This window comes from Barbus barbus, assembly GCF_936440315.1.
Source record: "Barbus barbus genome assembly, chromosome: 5".
Lineage (NCBI taxonomy): Eukaryota > Metazoa > Chordata > Actinopteri > Cypriniformes > Cyprinidae > Barbus > Barbus barbus.
In genome coordinates, this window is record NC_136733.1 from 40787528 (window position 1) to 40815469 (window position 27942).

At 40.0% G+C, this 27942-nt stretch overlaps 3 protein-coding genes across 4 annotated transcripts in view; all 3 read left to right on the forward strand.

Moving 5' to 3' along the window:
• LOC306870145 (histone acetyltransferase KAT6A-like) overlaps positions 1–11126 on the forward strand; it is a 56391-nt gene extending 45265 nt beyond the window's left edge. The window contains exons 14-17 of the mRNA XM_079417250.1: positions 2460–2649; positions 4237–4938; positions 5934–6192; positions 7815–11126. Coding sequence (XP_079273376.1) covers positions 2460–2649; positions 4237–4938; positions 5934–6192; positions 7815–10990 — 4327 coding nt within the window. The 3' untranslated portion in view covers positions 10991–11126. The remainder of the gene's footprint in view (positions 1–2459; positions 2650–4236; positions 4939–5933; positions 6193–7814) is intronic.
• Positions 11127–14376: 3250 nt separating this feature from the next.
• On the forward strand, positions 14377–24137 carry LOC306869255 (AP-3 complex subunit mu-2). Of its 2 annotated transcripts, none has more exons than XM_079415940.1 (9): positions 14377–14460; positions 14789–15077; positions 16237–16408; positions 16494–16631; positions 16762–16847; positions 17765–17898; positions 21315–21522; positions 22359–22503; positions 23182–24137. In XM_079415940.1, the coding sequence occupies exons 2-9, from the start codon at positions 14805–14807 to the stop codon at positions 23280–23282; spliced, it is 1257 nt and encodes a 418-aa protein (XP_079272066.1). In that variant the 5' UTR covers positions 14377–14460; positions 14789–14804; the 3' UTR covers positions 23283–24137. The 2 variants fall into 2 exon arrangements, with proteins under 2 accessions (XP_079272066.1, XP_079272067.1); XM_079415941.1 differs by having other exon boundaries at positions 14387–14460; positions 14553–15077.
• A 3318-nt stretch (positions 24138–27455) lies between these two features.
• LOC306870146 (methylcytosine dioxygenase tet3-like) overlaps positions 27456–27942 on the forward strand; it is a gene marked incomplete at its 5' end in the record, with an annotated part of 42345 nt that continues 41858 nt past the window's right edge. Inside the window, one exon of the mRNA XM_079417251.1 lies at positions 27456–27824. Coding sequence (XP_079273377.1) covers positions 27456–27824 — 369 coding nt within the window. The remainder of the gene's footprint in view (positions 27825–27942) is intronic.

A 27942-nucleotide genomic window follows, 5' to 3' on the forward strand; every position in this document is an offset into this window, starting at 1 on the left:
CTGATCAAAAGTGACTGAAGAGACATTTGTTACAAAAGAGTTCGGTAACACTTTATTTTAAGGTGTCCTTGTTGCACATGTTAAATGTAATTTAATAACAATAAATTATGCATAATTACATGCAAGTCACATTAAGCCAAACTCGGTAGCACTTTATTTTACAGTCCTGTTCCTCATGTACGTACTATGTACTTATTATTGATATTACAATAACTAGGTACTAACCCTGAATATACCTCTAAACCTAACCCTACCCCATTTAGTTACCTTATTACCATTACTTTCTTAGGTAAGTACATGTAAGTACACATACTGTAAAATAAAGTGAACCCCAAACTCTAATCCTAACCATTTAGTTAAGTACATGTAGTTAATTAATATTAGTCAGAATCAGAAAGAGCTTTATTGCCAAGTATGTTCGCACATACAAGGAATTTGTTTGTGTCACAAGCTTCCAGTACACAGAGACAACACACAGATAATAAAAAATACACACATGTGTGTGTGTGTGTGTGTGTGTATATATATATATATATATATATATATATATATATATATATATATATATATATATATATAACAAACAAGAAATATAAAATATAAATTGAAAAATAAAATAAATTGTTTGTACATGTGTGCTATAGATAAAATATCATATTACTCAGTACTTAAATGTATAATTACACTAGGACACCTTAAAATAAAGTGTAACCAAGAGTTCTGTTACAAATAAGTGCTGTTCTTTTTAAACTTTATATTTATCAAAGAATCCTGAAAACATTTTTTTAGTTTCCACAAAAGTATTAAGCAGCAGAACTAGGGGTGTGCGATATGATGATGTTTGATCGTGGATGATAAAAATGTCTCCACGATCTGCTTTTGAAGAAATATGGTAGTATCGTGCTCCAGCACACATTATATCAAATACAGTTCTGGTCTCCGTCTCTATATACTGTACAACACCACATACAGCAGTAGAGTTACTCTGACAGGACACTGCACTTATTCACGATCGCAAAAGTACTTTATTTGCACACAAGCCTTGCTGGTTAAATGTTTAATTCACGCGCTGGTCTGACGTGCGCTTGTTCTGAGCGCATACACCTGAAGCACACTAAAAAGCCAGATACTTTAGATAGATAGATGCGCTAATGCTGTCAAAACACACAAGGTTTACATACAGACTCAGTTGGTTATCTCTAAAATGAAAGTAAATAGTTAAGAGAGAAACAGATGCGTGTCTGTATATTAGATGTGTGCAGCTCTTAAAGGGACAGGACACTAAACATGCTGTCGACTGTCATTAAAGGGATAGTTCACCCTAAAATTTAATTTCTGTCATTATTTACTCACTCACATGTTTCCCAAACCTCTATTCATTTCTTGTGCTGAACACAAAATAAGATATTTTGAAGAATGAGGGTAACCAAACAGTTGCTGGTCCACATTGACTTTGATAGAAAGAACAATCCTGTGGAAGACACTGAGGACCAGCAACTGTTTGGTTTTCCACCTTCTTCAAAATAGCATTTATGTTCAGCAGAAGAAAGAAACTCATTCAGGTTTAAAACAACTTTTGAGTAAATGATGGTATAAAAATAAAACATTATGACAGAATTGACAGACAGATGACAGAATATTTATTTTTGGGGGAACTATTCATTTAACGTAAACAAAACAACAAAACACAGAGAAAAATCCCTCACTATTCTTGACTGAAAAACTTTAATACAGTTGCTTTAGGAATCAGTCTATCTAGTGTTTTATTTTTATATTTGTTCATTCAATTTCATTGAATGCTCTGCTAAATACACCTATTGTACCTGAAAATAAAGCACTGTTTGTGTTATTTGTATATTATGTGTATTTGTAATTTGTATCTTTGTTCTTATTAAAAAATAAGAAAGATAAAATGATGACAAAGATTTTTATCTTCGCCCACTTTGGCCTAAATATCTGCCATGTCTTTTTGTTTGTTTTTTATTACGTTGAAAGGCTTTGTCTTTCTAGTTTGGCTGTAATGCTCAGACAACTTGTAAAACCAACATGACAAAGAATCGTGATAAAATCGTGAATCGTGATATTTCTAAAACAAATTGTGATATATTTTTCCCATATCGCCCACCCCTAAGCAGAACTGTTTTCAGTATTGATGATAAGAAATGTATCTTGAGCAGCATATTTGATTTCTGAAGGATCATGTGACACTGAAGACTGGAGTGAGTAATGATGCTGAAAGTTCACATATTACAGTAGAAAACACTTGTTTTAAAGTGTAGTATTTCTCCATATGGCTCTTATTAATTGTTATATCAAAGGCAGGCTTGGTGAACATAAGAGACTTCTTTCCAAAACATTAAGAAATCTTACTGTCCCCGAACTTTTAAATGGTATTGTATATTTGTTGCATTTGTATCGGTCTGTATAGTAGTTTCCTGATTTGTCCTTTCTTGTTACAGAGTGATTATCCTGCGAAGAGAGAAGCTGGTGTCCTCTCACATGACCCGACTCAAAGCCAAACCTCGGCTCCTTGAAGTTGATCCGGACTGCTTGCGATGGACACCTGTTATCGTCACCAACACGGTAGTATCTGAAGGAGAAGAGGATGAAGACGAGGAAGAGGAAGGAGGAGAGGAGGGACCTAAAGATGTAAGCGTCTTGACTTTTTTTCCTAGGTTCAGTGGATGCAGTGTTTGTGTACCAGTTACAGCTGCACGATTAATCATCAAAAGATTGTGATCTCGATTCAAACACCCATGCAGTCTTATTTCTAAAATGGAGCAAATCGCCTTTTGAAAGTAAATTTAGCTTCAAATAACGTTTAATTACAATGTTGATTACATTGTTTCACCACTAGGTGGCGACAAGTGACTGGTAAAGGGGACCTATTATGCCTCTTTTTACAAGATGTAAGATAAGTCTCTGATGTCCCCAGAGCATATATGTGAAGTTTTAGCTCAAAATACCCCAAAGATACATTTTTATAGCTTGTTAAAATTGCCACTTTTAGGGTATGAGCCAAAACGTTCTTATTTTGAGTATGTTGCTTTAAATGCAAATGAGCTGTTGCTCCCGGAGAAGAGGGCAGAGCTTCAAGAGCTCAAGCTGGAGCATTAGCCTTTGCAAATAAACATTCCACTATTAATACAAGCCTGTTATCTTTACAGACAATGTACTCTGTTTCAAAGTCAGTCATCTGATTATACTGTGCATAATAAATTCATGTTTATGAATTATACAGACGGGGAGCACTGCGGGATAAAAATAACAACATAGCTGGTCTCATGCTATCACAAACTTTATAAGTCCCACTTCTGATTATGAGCTCGGCAACTTCAAGCGATCGACTCGCATTGCTTTCATACACAACTTTTAACTTCCTATTCACGATCATTCTGATAGCACTTGAAGGCAGCATCAGTGAAAACAGGCAGAGACAATGATAGCTTTAGCAGTTAGCCTTAAGTGTCAAGAAGCTCTTTCAAGAAAGGCAGTTTGGAAAACAAACGCATGACACTTACTTTGTCTGGAGCTGACGTTCACGCACGAAGCGTTGGTATTGATTACTAAACATTTAGGGGACGTTACCGAATTTTTTTTTTTTCTTCCAGGATATTTAACCACAGTGTCCTCGGCTCAGGGGAGATTATGGCGACTCCTATGTTCATTAGTGCATCCTAAAACACAACACTTGTAAAGCCTCTTTGGCGCTGGCATTGTATATATCTCCAGTAATGGCGGACCGCAGCTTCTCACTCAGGGCTGTTTATGCTAATAGGGCAGAGTGCGTCACAAATGGCCGGGATTTTTTGCCCTCGGTGACGTGAACAGAGGGAGAATCTGAAACGGCTCGTTTGGAGATACTGTTCATGATTTATTGGTTTTATAAAAAAACGAGTTGGTGGATTTTTAACATTATAGGCTGGTTGTTTTCTCACACTGTGGCCACACAACTGTGTTCAAACACCTAATAAGTGATCTTTGCATAATAGGTCCCCTTTAAAAAATGCATTTGCCATTGAATCATTCATTCAAGAGATTTGTTCAAAACTGCTGATTCATTCAGTAATGGACCAATTGTAATAAATTACATGTTATTTTGCTTAGTTCAGAGTCGTGATTTGTGATTTCTTTTTAAAACAAAAAAAACGTGATTCTCAATTTGTCCAGAATTGTGCAGCTCTAGTACCAGTACATACTGAAGCTGAACTTCTGTTCTCTGCATCTCTCCTATAGATCAAACCCAGCCACAAGAGCTCCCCGTTCTCTTGGCATATGAAAGGGGAACGGGAAAAGGAGGAAGAGAAAAAGAGCTTCCCAGCGTTCCCAAAAAAACAAAGCTCTCCTCCATCCTCTTCTGTTTGCAGCAGTGTTCTCAGTCCTGAACGTTCTCCCCTTTTTCTTACGGCTAATGGGGAGCGCAGGAGACCTGGCCGCCCTCCCAAAAACTGGTTATGGGGCAAGGTGAAGGATGTACCACGTACAGGACCAGGTCGACCACGTAAACTAAGGCCCCCAGAGGAGGAGGAGGAGGAGGATGAAGAGGAGGAGGAGGATGATGATGATGAGGAAGAGGATGAAAGAACTGGCATTAATAAAGTGACATCACCACCAATGATATTGGCCTTAGAAAATGAGCCTGACTCCACATCAGCCTGTCCCTTGGAGGCTTCTAGGCACCCCGCAGTTCCACAGTCACGCAGCAGAGGGCGGCCTCCGCGGAAAAAGCGTGGCCCAAAACGCAGGCTTATTGAGGAGCCTGAGGATGACCTGCCATCGTTGCCCCACACCACAAGGTTGAGTGAACCCGCGCTAGCCTTCATCAGTGAGAGCAGTGAAGATGAGGATGATGATGAAGATGATGATGATGATGAGGAAGAGTTAAGGAGTCGCTCACCACCTGTTCTCACCAAGCCCACAATAGGGCTTAAATGCAAGGTATGACACAAACAAGTCTGTTTTTGCTGCGCATTTCAAAACGAAGAGCTCACTTCGTTGAGACAATCAGCTCATGATCCGGTGTTTTCCGCCCCTCAGAACAGCTCCGTTGTCAGTGAATGAATGCAGTGAACTCGTTTATTGCACGTTCTGTGAGTTTAGTGTGCGTCTGGGAACACAACGGCCACCAGTTATGCTTATTTTCATGGCAGATGATTACAGCATTTCACTAGATTTGTAGTAAGATGTGTTTTTTGTAAGCCTGTTTTCACTGAAGCTGGACTTTCCCTTCAAAATTATAGCTCTACTGCAGTTTCCATCACAATAAAAGCTGTCTTAAAATTTAAAGTGTGGTATGAAGTGCTGACAGCTAGCGGTTTAAATGCAGTCCAAATGCAAAATATATCTTTCAAGTGTAGAAATTAGGAAAGAAGTATTGTAATTTTTCTACTGTAGTGTAAAGCAAAAATAATATACCTATGAAGTATTTATTTTACAGTGCAATTGTTTTGCAATATATGGCTATTACTGTCATAGGAATAACAGTAATATAAAATTGTTGTTATTAGTATATTCTAATTTGTTTGGCTTCCTAAAACATCAGTGTGAATGTAATTTAGATTGAGACAGTTTATCACAAATAAAAAGAGGGTAGAGTTCCCCTTAAAGTCAAGGCTTAAGTTCTCTTAGTTCAGAGCATGGGTTGGAGCTCTTAATTTTGAGCTCTCAAAGTGCATTAGATGGAATAATTTCACTTTTAATTTTTTTTTATTTTTTTGCCCGCCCCCCCCCCCCCCCCCCCCCCCCCAAGTCTTCATTTGTCTCATTGTCTTCATTTTTTGCAATAAATATCACACCGTGGACTTCATCAAGATATTATCGTATTGTGAGATTTTGATACCGTTACGTAGGATTTTTCTAAGAGGCTAGTAAAACCTGGAAATAAAAATGTTGTGGCTTATTCTAGAACTTTCTTTGCTTTCCTCCTCTTGTAGTCTCAAAAGTCCTTACGCAAGAGGCGTGTACGTCAGCGCAGCCATCCCCACAGCAGCGTCATTACAGAGACCATCTCGGAGACAACTGAAGTTCTGGATGAGCCATTTGTTGATTCAGATTCTGAAAGACCCATGCCCAGACTAGAAGAAGAAACTCCATTTTGCAACCCTATCCGACGCTACGCAGCAGCCCGCAAACACATGGGACCTGCCCCAAAAAGCATCAGCAGAGGCAATCTGACTGAATCGGATGAAGACGGTTAGTACAACTAATAGGAGTGGGAATCTTTTGGTACCTCACAATTCAAATCATAGCGATTCTTGGGGTCAGGATTCATTTAAAAAGTCGATTCACAATTTTTAATCCCGATTCACGATTTTATCAAGTTTGTTTGTGCACACTGGACGTTAAACGCACAGGATTTTGATACAAAAACACACCAGTATAGGTAGTCCTGATTCAAGAAATCAGTTTCCTATTAACTTCCTAATAAATCAAAAATATTTTACACTGCCCATTAGGGATGTGCCCGAATATGAATACCGTGTTTGTAAAGGAAATGACCTGTACTATGGAACCCATAAAGGGAATAAATACGAGATGGGAGGAAAAAAAAATATTTCAATGCTTTCTCTCGCAATTATTACGTTGGGTAATTATACTGTATATAAATTGCGGGCATCAGGGTGCCGTTATTAATATGCGGGACATTGACATCGGTTTTAAATGTGCGCTAGCTTTTTACTTTCATGTTCGAGATTCACGATCACACATACTCTTTGTATGTAAGTTTTGACAGGAACATAACCAGAAACAGAAACAAAATCTAATTTAATCGTTCCAAATTTAAAATTTTAACCGGTTAATAACGTTATTTTATCGTTCCATATGATATTTGAATTTTGCAGTCGATCAATAACAAATTTCAGTAGTACGGCCTAAGCAAATGTGATGTTGACGCATCCAACAAGTGAAGAAAACATGATATTATTAGTGGTATATTAACTAGAAAATCAATTTTTTTAATTTTTGAATCGATGCAAATCACTAGAAGACTGAATTTTGATCAGTGTTGGGTGTAATTAGTAAAGTAAGGGATTACTCTTATTTTTCTCTGCAATTTAATTACAGTTACTTATGTAATTGAACTTAATACTGTGTATATAGACTATAGAACATTTATATACAATACAATAGTGGATTTAACAATGTAAAGTCTAATCTTAAAATGCATACTTTAAATACTTTGAGTTAATAAGAATATTGGTAACACTTTAGTGTCCAATTCTCACTATTAACATGAATATTACTGGGATATTGGCTGTTTATTATTACTTAAACGCATATTAATGTCTTGTTCTGCAAGACCTTATTCTAAATCCTTAATCCTAGCCAATTCTTAAATTTAACTTTGCTAAGTATTAATAAGCAGTAATTAGGAGTATATTGAGGCAAAAGTCATAGTTAATAGTGAGAATTGGACTCTAATCTAAAGTGTGACCAGAATAATTTATAGTTTTTTTTTTGTTGTTGTTGAAAGATTTAAAATAACCATTTCATGTCTGTCCTTATATCATTAACTGGTTGAGGTTGATATAGGATTTAGAAAGTAATTAGTAATAAGTAATTAAATACTTTTTGGAGAGAGTAATTTCTACAGTAATCTAATTACACTGTTGAAGATGTAATTAGTAACTAGTAATTAATTACTCTTTTAGAGTAACTTACCCAACACTGATTGCGATACATGTCAATGGATTTTTTCCCTCCACCCCTAACACCCAAGGATGCCTGCTGTGGTTTTAAATGTGCAATCTTGAACGTTTTGTGCGATGTTTACTGCAATAGTGTGATTTCAAAAATTCTTCTCTTCTGTTCAGATCCCACTCCTGTGCTGAAGCCGGTTGCTATCCTGAGAAAACCTGAACCTTCAGAGGCCACACAGAGAACAGGGGCAACAGCTGAGATGCCTGAGGTTCCAATAAAAAGAAAGAAAGGCTGGCCTAAGGGCAAGAGTCGCAAGCCACTCCACTGGAAGAAGCGTCCAGGCAGAAAGCCTGGTAGTGGAGCCGGTCAGACAGCTGACACCAGTCTAGCAGACCCATCCTCGGAGGACCCACCACCTCCAAAGATCAAAATGAAGCCTGGCCGGAAACCTCGCAGCTATTACCTGCAGCGTGCACAAGAGGAGGCAGCCAGACAGCAGTTTGAGCAAAGCCAATTAGCTCTGGAGCAGCTAGACAATTCAACGCTGGAGGACAAAACTTGTAAAAAGACAGCCAGACCCTTAACATCCGACCTCAGTCCTGAGAAACTGAAAGACTCAGAAGAGGAGGACGATTTCCTTCAGGACTTCAGAGAGCCATCCAAACCCAAAAGGCGAGGTCGCCCTCCAAAAAATGGCAACCTCCCTCCCCCTGTACCCAAACCTCCTCCTGTGTCTGAGCCAGAAGAGGAAGATGAGGAGGAAGACCGACCCTGGTCAGTTGAGAAGATCAGCCGTCCTCCTTCTCGTACCATGTCGCAGTCTTCCAGTACAAGAGCTTCTCAGCCGAGAGCAGAGGAAGATGAAGAGCGGGATGATGAAGATTGCGATAACGGGGTTAATCGGAGAACAGCAGCAACACCCGGCTCAGGAAGCCGGCGCAGCGATGATCACGATGCCGACGACGAAGGAGATGGACGTCTCGAAGAGAAAAGTGACAGCAGCAGTAGCAGTAAAAGAAGAAAGGGCCAAGACTCTGAAGATGATGTTGAGGAGCAAGAGGATGAAGAAGAAGAGGAACCATCATCACCTGCTCGCTCTCCCCCCGTGAAAGAAGAACCCCAGAGCAGTGAGGGTTTTTTAGACATGCAGACAAACGTGGCAAGGGATTACGTCAGCAAACAGGAAGAAGTTGAAGATGAGGAGGAGGATGCTGAGGAAGTGCAGGAGGTGAAGACTAACTCTGCAGATACGGATGAACGCCGTCGACGAGAGCAGGAGGAATCTGCAGCGGCCGCGGCGGCTGTAGAGACTGTAACCGCAATCGCGGTGCCTTCTGAGCCGCTGGAAATGCATCCTTTACACGTCGAGGATAAGACCGTGCTCGTGATGGAGGCTGAGCATTCACACCAGCATCCCGACTTCAAAGATGACCTGAGCCACCAGCAGCACACACATCACCACAGCAGCGAGCTGGACCTGGAAACTGTGCAAGCTGTACAGTCTCTCACGCAAGGCGAGGCCCAAGAGGAGGATGCAGAGTCCCACGGAGCTTACCAGGATTGTGAAGAAACGCTAGCTGCTTGCCGGACTCTGCAGAGCTACAGTCACGGAGAGGGTGAGGAGGAAACGCTAGCTCTGGTGGAGGATTGCGGAGCCTCCCAGCACAGTCCCATGCCTAACCCACCCTTGCCTACATTACCGAACCAGTCTGTCCATTCAGTCAGCAGCCCTGGCATGACTCCTGGTCCTATGGATCCTGGATCAGGAGTGCCTGGTCCTACAGGAACTGGAGCAAGTGGAGCATATACCCAAATAACCCCAGAGCATCCCAGCTCTCTATCCGCTCCCTCATTGCAAAACATGGAGACCTCTCCTATGATGGACGTGCCATCGGTTTCTGATCATTCCCAGCAAGTGGTAGACAGCGGATTTAGTGATTTGGGCAGCATTGAAAGCACTACGGAAAACTACGACAATCCGAGCAGCTACGATTCAACAATGGGTGGCAACGGAGGAGGGAGCGGAAGTAACGGAGGTGGCATGTCCACAGCGGCGGTAGCATCTTCCTCGTCTTCATCCTCAAGTTCAACCACACCATCATCATCGTCGTCTTCGCAAGGCAGCAGCTGCTCCTTTATCTCCACGTCCTCCAGCACAGGAGTCGGCTCTCAGATCGCCATGGGCAGCTGTAGTCTTATCCAGCAAGCCGGTCCTGGACAAAACAGTGGAAACGGCGTACCACAACCTCCTCCGCCTCCGCCTCCACCTTCCTCTAGCACTCCAAGTTGCGGAATAAAATCTCCCCAAGGCTGCGTCATTGAAAGACCGCCAAGTGCTAGCCAGCAACAACAGAAAAAAGTCACACAGCCGACACAACAACAGCAAAACCCTCAACCGCAGCCTCCACCCTCCGCTCCTCCGCCACCACCTCCTCAACAGCAATCGCTCTCGCAGTGCAGTATGGGAAACGGCTTCGCCTCCACACCCATGATCATGGAGATTCCCGAGAGCGCGGGCAGCGCCGGAGGAGGCCGGAGTTTGTATGATCGCATGGGACAAGACTTTGGTGCCGGCGGTTACAGTCAACACTCTGCTTCTTTCAGTTTAGCCAAACTCCAGCAGCTAACCAACACCATCATGGACCCCCATGCAATGTCTTATTCGCATTCGGCTGCGGTCACGTCATACGCGACGAGCGTTTCCTTGTCCAACCCAGGCTTGGCGCAGCTCGCTTCTTCTCCACACCCACCTTTGCCCCAAGCTCAGCCAACTATGACTCCACCTCCAAATTTGAGTTCTGGCTCCATGAATCTCGGTTCCTCTTTGATCCAGTGCAACATGACAGGCGCCAACATTGGATTGCCTCCTCCGCATACGCAGCGTTTGCAAGGCCAGATGGCCACAGTCAAAAGCCACATTGCAATTCGTTCCAAAACCTCTCAGATTCCTACAGGCTCCCCTCACCAGCAGCAGTTGTACAGCCGAAGCTCTGGCGCTGTGACCATGCAAGGCTCTCCACGAACTTTAGCAGTGCAACGTGGCATGATGACGAACCTCATGCCTACCCCTGCTGCTTACAACTCCATGAACATGAATCCGCTCAATGCTGCCATGTCTGCTGGCTACCGAATGCCACAGCCCATGATGAACAGTGGGTACCACAGTAACCCGCCATACATGAACCAGCCAGCCCAGTACCCCATGCAAATGCAAATGGGCATGATGGGAGGCCAGGCTTATCCGCAGCAGCCTATGCAGCCCAATCATCATGGCAACATGATGTACACGGGCCCCTCGCACCACAGCTACGCCGGCGTCCCCAAGCAGTCGCCTTACATGAGCAGATGAGCGGCAGAGAACGAGCAGAGAGAGACGTTCCCCGCCGGACTCTGCATCTCTGTACTTCATCCATTTGTATCCACCACCCTCCAAAGTCTGGGTGAAACAGCAACAAGATGAGCTTGGTGGAGGAAGAGGACATAGAGACTGCGACGATTTCTTTTCCTTTCTAAATGTTGTCGTCAAGCTCTGTTCCTTTTAGGTTCATTTCCCAATTGCCTGAGCTGGGGAGATGATCTAATAGACCTTTATTGTGGCAAGTGTCATGCTCCCCTGTGTGGACCAACAGGGGTTGGTTTCCACCGAAATGTGACCGAAGGGGTGAAGCGTCAAAGCAGCTACAGGGGAAGTGGACCTAACTTTTCAAACTGAGAAACAAATATCGAACATACATCGAATCATGCACACAATCATTCAATTGACATAGGAAGCCTTACCTAAAAAAAGAGACAAAATAATTGTAGATGGACTTTTTTTTTCTTTTTTTATTATATTATTATTATTATTATTATTTACTTTATTTTTAATATGTTCTTGTTTTTTTCAATGACTGTTGAAATGCTTGTGTTTCAGTCTGACCTTCTCATGCTTTATGTGTGTGGATAAAGTGATTCACGCTCGCTCATACGCCCACTCATGAACACATTCGCTCACACAGAGCTCTATAGCCACTCGTGGAGACGCACAAGGCGTCTGAGGTCTCTGTAAATCGGTGTCTTCCCAGTACAGAATCGTGTATATCCAAACATAACAGTGGCCCAAACGGACGTCTGATAGTAGTGACCATGCATCTATAGACTGGACTAAACAAGTCCTTGGAAACTAGTTAATGTAAATATTCTGGTACTACCTGGTTCACAGCACAGAAATCATAAACACTCCACAGATGTCAATAGTGGGAAGGTCTTTAATGGCATACTGCAGCGTCCATGTAACGTTAAAGGGGTTAACCACGCCTGCAGAGCAGTTAGCATCGCGACTGTGCTCATCCAGTGATGTTAATGATTAAGAAGTAAGTAGCGCTCCTCGTACTCCAGCTGATCATGGGGTAGTGATGTTAGCTATTAGCCACCAGAGCGAGTTGTACAAATAAGTAGATCTGTGTCTGCAATGCACACACGGACAAATGAACACTCACACCCGGGATAAAGGTTAAAGTGCATGATGTCCTGAGATGGTTACTGTTTTAGGACAACGGGCAGAGAATTTCTTAATGTTCCAGTATTCATTGTCAATATGAGGAATCTTTCTCAAAGACCTGACGTTTCATATATTATTTGTGCGCTTTTGTTTTTCTGAATTTTATCAGACTGGGCAGCTTTCTTTTATGACGAGCTGACTCTTTTTGACTTTAGAAGACTTATTGTAGAGAAAATGTTTTTTCTAAAATATATAAAAAAAATAAATTCTGACATGGATATTGGTACTGTCATTTTTTTCACTTCTGTTTCAGGAAAAAATAATGCATATTTTTTAGCTCAACTCTTGGGGTAATATTATTAAGAAATTCAAAACTAAAAAAAATGACAACTCATTTTTAGTGAATTTAAGATGCCTTTAACCTTTCCATTCCATCTCATCTCTAGAGTTTTCTATCTTTGTGTAGTATATTAATGCTATTTTAAAACAAAAGGAAAAAAGAGATATCTAAAGGTCACTTAGCGTTATTTTCTGTTTCTTTTCTTTTTTTCTTGGTTATTGTGTGTGTATAGGACAACTTCCTTACATCTATGAGGCATGTAAAAATGAGCTCAGTATATTTCTGTCTGTTTATATTGCTTACCTTTTCGTATACTTTGTAATTGTACATGGTGAATTGTAAGCTAAGCGAGAGCCTGGTAGCCGGCGAAAGAGAGAGAGCCAAGCTGGGGAGCTCGGTGATGGTCGGAAGCGTCCACCTTCCACTCCTCTCTGTTTTGTCCTTGTATGTATTTCCATTTATTCGTTTCTTTCTTTTTTGTTTTTTTTCTTAGCAAGTACTTTCAAAGAACTCTGTACATTTTAACATGGAACAAAAATAAATTATGTTGAGCCATTTCACTTACTGTATTTCTTGAAAAATCTCTAAAGTAATGTTTTTTTAGTGCTGTCAAACAATTGTATCCAAAATAAAAGCTTTTATGTAATATATGCGTGTACTGTATATATAAATACACACACATACAGGATATATTGTGAAAATATTTACATGTATATATTTATATTAAATATAAATATATTTAATATAGAAATATAACACTTTTCTTAAATATATGCACGTGTGTGTATTTATAAAGCACATTTTACCAATTCCAAACCACATCAATCTTAACTACTATTGATTTTGTATTTAATCATTTATAAGTGATTTATAATTGCCCATGAATGCTGGAAGTGAAAAACTCCTTATGTTCAGGTTTGATTACATGATTATAACACCTGTGTATTATAAATACATCATTTTGTGCTGATTTATCTACAGATATCCAGTCTAATAATAGCTGATTAGTGGATACAATAGATATTAACTTAAAAGTTCATATTAAATGACATTAATAACATTGTTGATCAATTTTAAGCAGATCTGAAGCTGTGTGTCTCATCTATACTGTACTGTATAATGCTGAGACGCTTAGATTCACTCGAAGCATGCAGAATCATAGTGTTTTTGATTTATTTATATTTTGACGGATTTTCTTTGTCAATCATTGGTTATCTGCCAAACCAGGGAAATACTTGTTGGTTTTTAATTGGAGAATCTGTAAAATGTACATTATTTTATAACGTCGCAGCATAACTTCAGGTCTTTTGAATATAATGTCTAATACTGGAGTTTGATTTCTTAAAGTAAATCAAAGTTTTATATATATAGACCGAGAACAAATACCAAATACAATCTGTTGTGTTTATATAATGCATGGAAACACAGTATAATGTGGATAGGGACCGGATAAAAAGTTCTTTGTTGAGACCAAAATGTTTTTTTATTGATGTGCAAAGAAAATGCCTGTAATAACAGAGTAAGTTAGAATCAGCTTGAGAATAAGGCACATTTTTATTATGTAATTAAGTTTATTATGCCATTTTTAACCTCAATACAAATCTCAGAGGACAAGCTACCCTTGTATATTTATATCTGTAGACTGTTTATTTTTAATTTATTTATTTTTGGATGTGTGAATATAATTGTATATTTTTTTCTTTGTTGTAGTTCTAATAAAAAAAATATTTTAAAAAGGACAAGCTACCTTGAGCCAATAAAACTACGCTGTGCAGTGACGTTTAATGCCCGCTGTCCAATCAACTTCGAGGATAATAGTCCACTCGCTTCCGCACTATACACCAATTATAAGTGGAGTGGGCGGGGTTAACGTGCTAGGCGTTGCCTGCCATTGGTTAGAGCGAGTGTCAATCATATATTTTCTCGTCACAAAATAACAGAGAAGGAAGCGACATTTCTGCTTCTAATTAAAGAATCCTGGGAAGTGGCAGAAAAAATTGTAAGTATTAATTTATCTTTACAATACAAGCATACACACCTAAAGATAAAGACAGGTGAAAATGCGAATGAATGAAGCCTTTTAATCCGTAGCTTGTCACAAGACAGTCTTGTGATGCGAGAGAGAGGAGGATGATGATGAGGATGATGTGATCCTGCTGAAACCAAACCCTTTCATCCGAGCAGGCTGCGCTTTTAAAACGCTATTCTTCTCTCCGGTAACCGGATAGGGGTGTAGAATAACGAATGAACTCGGAGGCCTATCGGTTACCGGCTGTTCTGGACGAGTCAAGAGCTCTGCATTAGCTAATAATCTCGTTCTTACTCAGTCTTCCAGCTGCCAAGATGATCCACAGCCTGTTTCTGGTGAACGCGTCGGGGGACATCTTTCTGGAGAAGCACTGGAAGAGCGTGGTCAGCAGATCCGTCTGCGATTACTTCTTTGAGTCTCTGGAACGAGCCACGGAACCGGAGAACGTCCCCCCGGTGATCCCGACCCCGCATCACTTCCTCATTAACGTGCTCCGACATCGCATCTACTTCGTGGCCGTCATTCAGAGCGAAGTGCCTCCTCTGTTCGTCATCGAGTTCCTGCATCGTGTGGTGGACACCTTTCAGGTTTGATGCTTTATCATTGTTTTTCTAATGCACCACACTGTAAAAAAAAAAAAAAAAAAAATTGAGCCAACTTAAAATTTTAAGGCAACCAGCTTCAGCAGATTTTTGAGTTTTCTCAACTTATTGTTTTAAGTTTATCAGAATCCGAATCAGAATGGGCTTTACTGGGTATGTTTACACATACGGGTAATTTGTTGTAGTGACAGAAGCTCCACAGTGCAACAGAAACACAGTAACAGGACAGGACACAGATAATAAAAGAATAATATACAAAGTTTCTGCCTGTAGGTCGGTATAAGATGAACCAAACAGTGATCAGAGAGTCCTAAAGCTGCTCGTGGAACAGAGTGATATGAGTCCTTTATTGTTGTGTAACAGTGATCCAGTATCTGCTGTCTGTATTTTGGCAGTTCGCCGGAGAGATTTGCTTTATTTTAATCATTCCCGGGGACTTTAACAGAGTCCGGGTGTTGTTGCTCACTCTCTGTGATCAGATCAGTGAAATCTGACACCATGAACAAAAAAGTACTGTGGTGATACAGTGATGGTATCAGATGGTGAAAACGTGGTATACTAGTATATAACATACACTGTATGCATATTCATAGACTGTCAAATATCATGTTATTAATGTTGCATTCAGTGTAACATCATAGTATTTATTACGGACTTTGGTAACACGGCGTTAGCCGGCATTGTGATGAAGATAATTAAAGGAAATGACAAAGTTTAGCTGCTGTAGTATAATATTTTATAAAAACCATAGTATGTGTGTGGTACTCCCAGGGTATTTGCAAAAACACAAATTAATTGCCATGGTACATGAAGTATTTTGTAAAATATTTTATATGAACTTATTGTCGAATTTAATATAAAGTATTATCTCAAAGTGCTACCATTTCAAAGCATTATTTCTGAAAATGAAGAGTTCATTTGCAAAAAGAGAGAACTCTGTTTTTAACTATTTTCAAAAATCATGTTTTTTCATTGTGCATTCCAATTAATATCAGTTGGGTTATTTTGGTTAAAAAACAAATAATAAAAACAGCTAACGATCACAACAAAAACATGATTTTTGAAAATGTAATTTTGAAAGTTATCTGTTTTTGCAAATAAACTCTTGAAATGTTCAATAAGCATGTTGTGTGTCTCCCTTCAGGACTATTTTGGGGTTTGCACAGAGGCAGCTATTAAAGACAATGTTGTGGTGGTCTATGAGGTGCTGGAGGAGATGCTGGATAATGGCTTCCCTCTGGCCACCGAATCAAACATCCTAAAAGAGCTCATTAAACCTCCTACCATCCTGCGCACTGTGGTCAACACCATCACAGGTACTCTGTGTTAGCTTGTGCTTTATTAAATATCTGTCAGCCTTTGAATGCATAACTATTTATTCTGTTTCTTATCCGTGCACAGGAAGCACTAATGTTGGCGAGCAGCTTCCTACAGGTCAGCTGTCAGTGGTTCCGTGGCGGCGCACAGGTGTTAAATTTACCAACAACGAAGCTTATTTTGACGTGGTGGAAGAAATCGATGCTATCATTGACAAATCAGGTGTTCTTATATCTCATAATAGTGTACAGATCCAATCATGAAATGCAGATGTCTTTGCCACAAATCACTCACCTATGAGTCAGTAAATCATTCATAAATATATATAATGTATGTATATTTCTCCCCTAAGGTTCCACTATCACAGCAGAGATTCAGGGAGTGATAGACGCCTGTGTGAAACTCACAGGAATGCCTGATCTCACCTTGTCATTTATGGTAAATCTGGACATCTTTTCTAAATAAAAGCTTGTTTTGTTGAATGTTTTGAAGTCTTGTACAACTAATGACAGCTATCGGCCTGGAAGCATCAACATCACATACAGTGTTGTTATTCATAAATAAAATAAAGTGATGAAATAAAGTAATAATGAGGAAAAAAAGAGGAAAAAATAAATAAATGAATAACATTATTTATATATATATATATATATATATATATATATATATATATATAAACATGGAAAAACATGAACCTATTATATTAGGTTGAGGAAAAAAACTCATAAAAATGAGGGAAAAAAAAAAATATATAGGCCTAATATTAATAAATAAAATTTATAATTACATGGAAAAACATGAAGCTATTTTATTTCAGTTAGTTGCCAAGACAACAATTTTAGTATTCATTTTAAGTTTTTTAGGTACTAAAACTACAAAAACTAAAATAAATGTTTTAAATATAATAAGATATAATTAAAAATTTAAAAAAATAAAATTAAAAAGCATGTAACAAAAATACTAAAGTTAAAATGTAAACTGAAAATCGCTAAGTAATAGCGAAAAAGCTCATTCACAATATGAATATTATAATAGCATGTAACTAATACTAAAATAACACTGATTTGCAGGCCTACAGCTGGTCATGTGATCTGAACAAGATTCTTCAATACTTGGTGCATTCTGTAATGTTTTGACAGATTTACCTTTCAAAACGGCTATTTAGTTCTTTATATGTCAGACATTTTTAATTTGGCATTTTTACATTTATGCATTTAGCAGAATTTGCATTTATGCAATGAGGGACGAATTGCCAACAGCACTTTGAAGTTCAAACTTGTAATTTATTCTATATTACTGAATACTAACCCATTCCATTTTCTCGACATTTTATTCCTGCATCTTTGATTCTGTAGAACCCTCGGCTGCTGGACGATGTCAGCTTCCACCCCTGTGTCCGGTTCAAGCGTTGGGAGGCCGAGCGAATCCTGTCCTTCATCCCACCGGACGGCAACTTCCGCCTCCTGTCCTACCACGTCAGCTCTCAGAAGTGAGGACCTCCAGCGTATGACAGAAATAGTCTCATTTAGATATTCACAGTAGTGGGAAAGTCTCAAGAATCTTTTACTAATTCTAATCATTTTCTGTTGTTGATACCGTTGTAATTATAATAATAATAATAGGTTTTATTTATATAGCGCCTTTCCAGTGCTCAAGGTTGCTTTACAGGTGAAGATGCAATTAGAAAAGAAGAACATCAGGGTAACACATTATTTTAAGGTGTCCTTGTTACACGTTACATGTACTTGGGGAAGTCGTGGCCTAATGATTAGAGAGCTGGACTTGTAATCCAAAGGTTGTGGGTTCGAGTCTCGGGCTGGCAGGGATTGTAGGTGGGGGAAGTGAATGTCCAGTGGCTGCCCACTGCTCCGGTGTGTGTGTGTTCACTGCTGTGTGTGTGTGTGTGTTCACTGCTGTGTGTGTGTGTGTGTTCACTGCTGTGTGTGTGTGTGTGTTCACTGCTGTGTGTGTGTGTTCACTGCTGTGTGTGTGTGTTCACTGCTGTGTGTGTGTGTTCACGGTGTGTGTGTTCACTGCTGTGTGTGTGTGTTCACTGGTGTGTGTGTGTTCACGGTGTGTGTGTGTTCACTGCTGTGTGTGTGCACGTTGGATGGGATAAATGCAGAGCACAAATTCCGAGTATGGGTCACCATACTTGGCCGTATGTCACGTCACTTTCACTTACTATTATAATAACAATGAATTATGCTTAATTACATGCAAGTAACCCTAAACCAAACCCTGACCATATAGTAAGTACATGTAGTTAATTAATATTACTCAGTACTTAAATGTATAATTACACTGTAACAAGGACACCTTAAAATAAAGTGTAACCCATCAGTATAATAAACAAACATGACAAACATAAGCACAAGTGTGAAACAAAATATGGGGAGCAGGTGTGTTAAATTTGGTGTTATCGCTCTCACTCTCTCATACTGGTCACTGGAAGTTCAGCATGGCACCTCGTGCCAAAGAACTCTCTGAGGATCTGAAATAAATAATTGTTGCTTTACATGAAGATGGCATGGCGTAGGCCATAGGTCACTAACAGGCGGACCGCGGTCCTGATCCGGACCCAAAAGCCGTCCCATACGGACCCGTCTACAGCCAAAACAGAAGGTTGAGATTTAAACGTGACGGGGCGCTTCTATTTTAGCCGGCGCAGCTTTTTAAGTCTTTACGGTAGTGGGGTCGCCAACTGGCAGACTCCGGTCCGAATTCGTGAAGGCTTTTGACATAATGAAATAAATAAATACCAAACGCTAATTTAATAAATCAAATTTATATTAAGCACATCAAGGTCAGCTCTAGAGCCATTTGGGTGCAGTCGTGCGTGCAGTGATGAGAGATGCATGCGCGCAGAGATTAAACTTTCAGTGAGTGAAAAACGATGGCATTTTCAAAAATTAGGAAAGTTGACGCATCCTTAAAAAGTCCTTAAATGTGGGGACTGAAAGACAAGAATTGCGATTAAACTTAAAAAGGCTATTCATTAAATAAATATGATCGCTGCACGTTTCAGATTCAGCTGCTGCGCTGCTTTGTGGAGTCTGTCTCTTGGGCTTGTGTCCTGCCATTCCGCTGGAAGAGGATGATTTTCCATTTTCAATCAGTACGTCTGCTGTTGTCAAAGATCAATGTGAAAACAACCCATATAAGCAGCGAACACGCAGAGTTGTAAATGTGAACTGGTGGATCAACAAGAAGATAATGTGTTGTAAAATGTAACCAATTAAGGCAGTAAAATATATTTATATACGTTAATTAATATAATACTTTATTGTTTTTGTGAAAACCTGCATCTGAACTGTAAATCATGCTTTTTACAGTCATTTTATTTAATTTATTTATTTTATTTTTGTGCAGGTCTTAAAAAAGGTCTTTAAATGTCTTGAAATTAAGCTTAAATATCTTGCATATACCCTGGTCTGGCAAAAACCATCAATTGTTTTTTAGAATTGTCCGGACCTCGGCTGGTGGGGAGGGTTCATTACTGGACCTCAAGCCATTTTAGTTGAAGACCCCTGGCGTAGGCTATAAGAAGACCCTGAAACTGAGCTGCAGCACGGTGGCCAAGACCATACAGCGGTTAAACAGGACAGGTTCCACTCAGAACAGGCCTCGCCATGGTCGACTGAAGAAGTTGAGTGCACGTGCTCCGCGTCATATCCAGAGGTTGTGTTTGGGAAATAGACGTATGAGTGCTGCCAGCATTGCTGCAGTGGTTGAAGGGGTGGGGGGTCAGCCTGTCAGTGCTCAAACCATACGCCACACACTGCATCAAATTGGTCTGCATGGCTGTCGTCCCAGAAGGAAGCCTCTTCTAAAGATGATGCACAAGAAAGTCTTCAGCAAACTGTTTGCAGGCAAGCAGACTAAGGACATGGATTACTGGAACCATGTCCTGTGGTCTGATGAGACCAAGATAAACTTATTTGGTTCAGATGGTGTCAAGCATGTGTGGCGGCAACCAGGTGAGGAGTACAAAGACAAGTGTGTCTTGCCTACAGTCAAGCATGGTGGTGGGAGTGTCATGGTCTGGGGCTGCATGAGTGCTGCCGGCACTGGGGAGCTACAGTTCATTGAGGGAACCATGAATGCCAACATGTACTGTGACATACTGAAGCAGAGACTGGGCCGCAGGGCAGTATTCCAACATGATAACGACCCCAAACACACCTCCAAGACGACCACTGCCTTACTAAAGAAGCTGAGGGTAAAGGTGATGGACTGACCATGCATGTCTCCAGACCTAAACCCTATTGAGCATCTGTGGGGCATCCTCAAACAGAAGGTGGAGGAGCGCAAGGTCTCTAACATCCACCAGCTCCGTGATGTCATCATGGAGGAGTGGAAGAGGACTCCAGTGGCAACCTGTGAAGCTCTGGTGAACTCCATGCCCAAGAGGGTTAATGCAGTGCTGGAAAATAATGGTGGCACTTTGGGCCCAATTTGGACATTTTCTTTTAGGGGTGTACTCACTTTTGTGGCCAGTGGTTTAGACATTAATGGCTGTGTGTTGAGTTATTTTGAGGGGACAGCAAATGTACTCTGTTATACAAGCTGTACACTCACTACTTTACATTGTAGCAAAGTGTCATTTCTTCAGTGTTGTCACATGAAAATATATAATAATATTTACAAAAATGTGAGGTTTATGGAAACGGTGATGTTTTTATTTTTCTCAGAATTCTTTGATGAATGGAGTTTCACAAGAACATTTTTTTTGTCGTTACTGTCACTCTTGATTAATGCATCCTTGATAAAAAAATAAAATATTTTAATGTATTTATTAAGAAATCATACTGACCCCAAACTCTTGCACGTTAGTGTGCATACCTTTGCTTGTTATTTTGCAATGCGGTGTAGAGTTAGACCTGTGATTGCTGTTTTCTTCAGCCTGGTGGCCATCCCGGTGTATGTGAAGCACAACATCAGCTTCAGAGAGGGCAGTTCTCAGGGTCGCTTTGAGCTCACCCTCGGCCCGAAGCAGACTATGGGTAAAGCGGTGGAATCAGTCCTAGTGAGCAGTCAGCTGCCCCGCGGCGTCCTCAACGCCAGCCTCAACCCCTCACAGGGCACCTACACTTTTGACCCCGTCACCAAGGTAAACAAGGGTTTATTGTTTTCTGTGTTCATTGCTCTTCATCTGGTTCTGACGTTCAACTGAGGACAGAGTCTTTTAAAAGTCAGTGTTGTCAAGTGTGATATTTTTCCGCTTGCATAAAAATTTTCTATTTTATTTTTACATAAGCTAGGAATTTCTCTGTGATCAACTCATAATAATTAGTTTAGTGATGACCAAAGTTAAATGCATAAATAGCAGGTAATAATAATTTAACAGAAATGGGCTCGTTTGTTTCTACCTTTTGATTGCAACACAGCAAAATATATCATAATGTAAGTACACGCTTCAGTCTTCTGATTTGTGACCCTGGAGCACAGCAGTCATAAGTCGCTGGGGTATATTTGTAGCAATAGCCAACAATATTTGCATGGGTATGGGTCAAAATTGTATGGGTCAAAATGATTGATTTTTCTTTTATGCCAAAAATCATTAGGATATTAAGTAAATATCATGTTCAATGAAGATATTTAGTAAATATCCTACTTGAAATATATCTCAACTTAATTTTTGATTAGTAATATGCATTTCTAAGAACTTCATTTGAACAACTTTAAAGGAGATTTTCTCAATATTTAGATTTTTTTGCTCCCTCAGATTCCAGATTTTCTAATAGTTGTATCTCAGACAAATATTGTCCTATCATAACAAACCATACATCAATGGAAAGATTATTTATTCAGCTATTGTAGAATCTCAATTTAAAAAAAAATTGCCCCTTATGACTGGTTTTGTGCTCCAGGGTCACATTTGGTTAAATGTGAATGTTTAACTGGTGGTAGCTGCATACTAATGTTGCAGTGGATTGTTATTTGCAGCTTTTGTCTTGGGATGTGGGTAAGATAAACCCCCAGAAACTGCCCAGTTTAAAAGGAACTATGAGTCTCCAGACTGGAGCGTCCAAACCTGATGAAAACCCAACAATCAACATCCAGTTCAAGATTCAGCAGCTGGCTATCTCAGGTACCGTCCATCAGTGATTTCTCGATTGATTTCGCTTCGGACGTTACACAGGACATAACGTGGTGGCCCGTTGTTTACCAAGATAGTAGAATAACACAAATCACTTCTGAAAGCATTTCAGCCCTGCTAATTGTATTCAAACAGCAACAGTTATGGATTACATGTTTGCAAAAAAAATGCTTAGGCTTTCAGTTCAAATTTAATTCTGGTTGTTTTGTGTATTACTAAATTATGCACCATAGAATTTGCCACATAGGATATGAAATGCTTTGCATTCAAATATATAATTAGTCTATTCAAATAGCACATTTGTTTCAGGTACCCTGGAGATTTTCTTCTGTTAAAATAATTGTGAACAGATAAATTCACCTTCAGTCAGTAAATAGTTTCTTTAATCCCCTGCAGGGAATGTAATAAAGCACATTTCTGCATATGAATGAGCCATTGAAAACATTTATGACGATTGTATTATGTGGCCAGGAGATGGAGCCGTTCTGATGTGTTTTGAGCAGCTGTGCATGTAACATGGCTCTGTAGGATGGAGCAATGCAAGCTCAGGTTGACTGGTTCTTGATTTAGTGCTTTAGCAGTCACAGCCTTTCCCCAAAGACTCTCTTGTGCCAAATACACACCTGGTTTGCAACTGACATGTTTGCTTTCCGCTTTCTCACCCAACAGGTCTGAAAGTAAATAGGTTGGACATGTATGGCGAGAAGTACAAACCTTTCAAAGGCATCAAATACATGACCAAGGCCGGCAAATTTCAAGTCCGAACCTAGACGACCTCGTTCTTGGTTTACGGCGAAATGGGGACGAAGAAAAGAGAGGGGCCGAGTTTGAGTAAATACATCATCTGTGGAATGCATTTCAGGATCAGTTCAGGAAAATGTACGATAAGACTGTCAGTCATTAATGGAAGCATATCATTTCCAGAGATGATGTTGTTATGAACACTATCAAAATGTGCTTCTACAGGTCAACCCAAGTTAAAGGGGCAGTAACTACATATTCTTGTTTGATTGCGTCCATTTTATTTGCAGCTTCTCTGGATTATGGTTGCTCTCCTCTTCATAGCCTTGCTTGCTTGATATCTTATCAGTTTCAGAACGCTCTCCTTCACACTGTATCTTCATGAGATTGAGCTGCACTGTTATATTGATCTGTGCTCTCGTCCTCTGAGAAGCCAGGCGATAGGTGACTCATTTCTGCATTGCAGAACAATAATCTTATATTACCATTACAGACTGGCTTCGGCCAATGATTGTGTGCAAAGTAAACCATTTTTCAAATGGTCAAACACTGAACTCTTATCTTTCTTTACTGTGGTATTATGACCGTATGTATCTTTTGTTTTAATTATTGAAATGTGTTTCTTATGCTATTTATTGCCTGTCTGGCCATAAGCAAATGATTTGAAGCATAACTGACCACAACAATCCATAATAACCCTATACTTGATTGTTTAACCCTGAATGCAACATGCATTTAATAATAATGGACTTGATGCACAAAGTGCAGATTTAGAGATGATTATAGATACAGAGTAGGAAATATGTGAATTTAGTTTTTAGCTTCTTTTGATGTTTTCTTTCCTCCATACTGTTTTTCAGATAAATGACTGTTTACAGTGTATGAAATAATAATAAAAAATAGACAAAAAGGCTCATGTTCGGCAGCATGCTTCTTTAAAACCAGGCGAGCTGCAGAAACACTGATTAAAATGTGTATGATGTTAATATCTGGAGAATGACTTGTCACCATGTGGTAAGGGTGGTTTGTCCACGTGATCAGCATGAGATTAGAAGAAAACCGTTAACATGTTGCTTCCCTTAAATTCTGCTCAAATGACATCTTGTCACCGTCATGACGCAATTTAACCCCCTCGGTCCACGACACTCTCTGAACTCCATTCCGCGACTTACTTAAGTCTCTCGCCGCCTCTCCTTCCTCCTCCTCATCGACTTCAACTCTCAAACTTCCCTAGAGTACCTAGACGAGACACAGAGGAAAGTTAAAGGCTCTGTCCCATAATCAAATAGCAACTTTCTTCTTCTTCTCGTGTCATGTCTTCTTGACTGCTTGGCGGTTTTTAACCCGTGCAGCAAAAGAACTTCATGTTTCTCTCATTTGCACTGCATTTTAAACTAAAACACAATGACGTTTTAGTCATGTGGAGCTTGTATATGCATTTACTGTTTTTAAGCAGCCATCGTTTAAATCTAAATGGGATTTGACGAGACGCACAAAGAACGTGTCCATCTCTTGGTAAGTCATTATTATATCTTAAGACTGAACTTTTTCTGTTTGAAAATGAAAAATAAGAAGGGTATAAACTGCAGTTTTATAAGAATGAGAGTTGTGTATTGTCCTGTGAGGTGTTGTACCGTTAATGAGGTGATTAGCGCAATACACATCGATTACTGAGAAGTTTTTCCACTGTATTATGTGATGATGATGATGAGATATCACTGTAACAACACCAGAGAACACCTTGTTGTTACACTGTACTGCGCGCGTTATAAATGTAACATTCTATTTTCGCATATTGTGTTACATTTTAGTTTCTTTGTGAGAGTTCGCGCGCCGGGTGTTTTCTTTATGCAGAGGGGGGCTTGCTGATGTGTCGTTTCTCTCACCCTTACAAAGAAAACTGTCACTTGTTCGTCAACATAAATCGGAAAAGCTAATACAGGCGTGTCTGTGCCGCAGTTTAAGCGATCATCGCCGAGTTTAGCAGAATTTGCACCTTTTCCTCAGCTCTCCATTTTTGCCGCCAGTTAAAGCGCCGGCACGTGCTCGAGTCTCAGAGCGCGTGCGGAACACTGGACTGGCTCGGCTTTAATATGAGAGCCATTTAACAATAATGCAGGATTCCTCAGTACTCAACGGCACTGTATTAATACTTCTAATAGGGTTCAGACCGATTCATTAGCTCTTTGATACTCAGTCACACTAGGCTACACGTCATTCAAAAAATCGGTCATTAACCCTTAAATATTGCTTTATCAATTAGCTGAAGGAGTGAAGTTACTATGTTACCACCGTCCTCCTGTGACAGTATAAGTTATAAATATATGCAAGATCTGCAGGACAAAAACAATTCCACATGTAAGTATAATTTTACGGCAGTCTAATTTATTGAACTCGCTTTCATCTAAAAGTTAAAAAGCTCGAGTGACCTGCAGGGAGGGTTGTAACAATCTCCAGTGTTTTATTACTGGACTCACAAAAGCCTGCACGACCCTTTAATTAACCATGGTTTTACTATAGGAACAGTGTAGTAAGCATGTTTTTATTTTTGAGTATTGGTTACCATTTGTATGACCAGTTTTACTACAAATACCATGGTTAAACTATGGTTAGTGTAGAAGAACCATGGTTAATCTGTGGTCACTATGGTTTAACTATAGTAACAATGTTTTGTTGTAAAACCATGGTTAATTTTCTTAAGGAAAGATGTATTCTTGTGAAGAAAGCGCGCGCAACATTCTATGATCTAGTCTGTAATGCTTTTAGAATTGTTTAAATGTTTTATTTGCTGTTTTCTTCTGCTTTCTATATATTTACACAATTTTACATGGTTTAGGCACACTTTTTAGGCTATAGCCTATGTAAATTATGTGAGCAGATGAATGAATATTATATGAAAGTTTAAGAGCGAGAAGAGCACCGAGATCTGCTGACGCAAGCATTGCTGGATCTTGTGCAGATGTCATATGTGCATTAAAGAAAACACCCAGCCTTCTCTTCATATAGCACTTGAAACTATAAATGGAAAACACCCCATAAGGTTGTAAACGAGTCCTGTAGACTAGACTGTAAAACTTATATGTTAATATTAAAAGCCATACTCGCCATGCCTTAGAGAGCAAGAGGACTTCCAAGGTTTTTTAATTTTTGAGCGATGCTACGGTCTTAATCTACATTATTAATTACTCAAGTAGCCTATGTGAGAATTCATAATCCATCGAAGCATGAAGCGAGGCACCGAGGGAATTCCTCATTAAAGCGCTATTATCTCCACAAATACTTTACAGAATAAATAATACTCCATTGTTAAACACAACGTTTCGTTAGCGACTCCTCACGTATCTTAACCACACAATACATTAACAGCGATACACAAAGCGTGACCCGTGGTTACCGTTAAAACATCTGAGTTTATGGACGGTCCCCGAGCGCCGAACAAAGAGCGTCGAGCGAAAGTCCTGCATTGACTCATAGCAGAGCAACAAAGAGCTGTCTCGGGGGGATTCGCCATTCTAACCGTGCATTTGCTCACATTTCGCACGTAGTACCTCGTCATTCAGTACTTTTCTGTGTCTTGTATGGGTTTTCTTTCGCTTTGCACATAATTGTAAGAGATTTCACAATGATCATGAGATTTCAGGCTGGTATTGTCAATGACTTATGACTTTTGATAGATAGACAGGCAGACAGACATGCATATTTCTAGATAGATAGATAGATATACATTTATATATAGATAAATAGATATTAACATTTATAGATGGATATACATAGATAAAGATTGATTGATTATATTATACCAAAACTGAAATCTATCCTAAACCTGACTTTTTTCTCCCCGTACAGTCCCCAATCTGCCTTCACTGGCAACAACCAGAGCTGTTTTCTGTCTGCATCCAAATGACATCAGTTCTGTGTAACAGAGAGATGCTCTCCATCCCCTGCGGCCGTGTTCCTAACGCACCTGCACCTGCAGGTGAATGACATCATGCCCAGAACTATCTCCTCAAAATAAGGAGTTCCTCTTGTGCCCTTTAAGACCCTTTCCAGAAGTTTCTCCCTGTGGCCCTAACTCAGCACACACACTTTATGGACAGGTCTGTGCTGTGCTGTAAAGAACCTTATTTTTTACCTCGTATTTTTAAACCGTTAGCGGCCACTTTTACCGCTCTCTTGTCCCGTAAGAGAGCGGGACCCTCAGTATGCACAAGCTGAGGGGAGGCCCTGGCCCTCCTGTCCAGGACATATATGAATTCTCTCTGGACGAGGAGGACCCTAAAGTTTTCCTTGGGGCCAGGAGCACAAGGGTGGTGTCTCCTGCGGCCGACTACATCAGGTCCGAGCATGAGCAAGCCGGCATGTTCTCCTTGCCGCAGATGGAGGCAGACCAGGAACTGACGGAGGCGGTGGTACCTCTTAAAAAGAAGAGAAAGAGATGCGGTGTATGTGTGCCTTGTATGAAGAAGGAGAACTGCGGTACCTGCAGCAACTGCCTAAACCGAAAGATCGGACACCAGATCTGCAAACTGAGAAAGTGTGACGAGCTGAAGAGGAGGAAGAGCCCATGGGAGGTAAAGATACAGTATAGTTAATTTGACATAAAAAAAAATTACATTCTGTTTTTGTACATAAAAGCGTGTTATATTCATAGCTTTGAGTCACGTGACCGGCTCAAAGACTTAGAGGGCA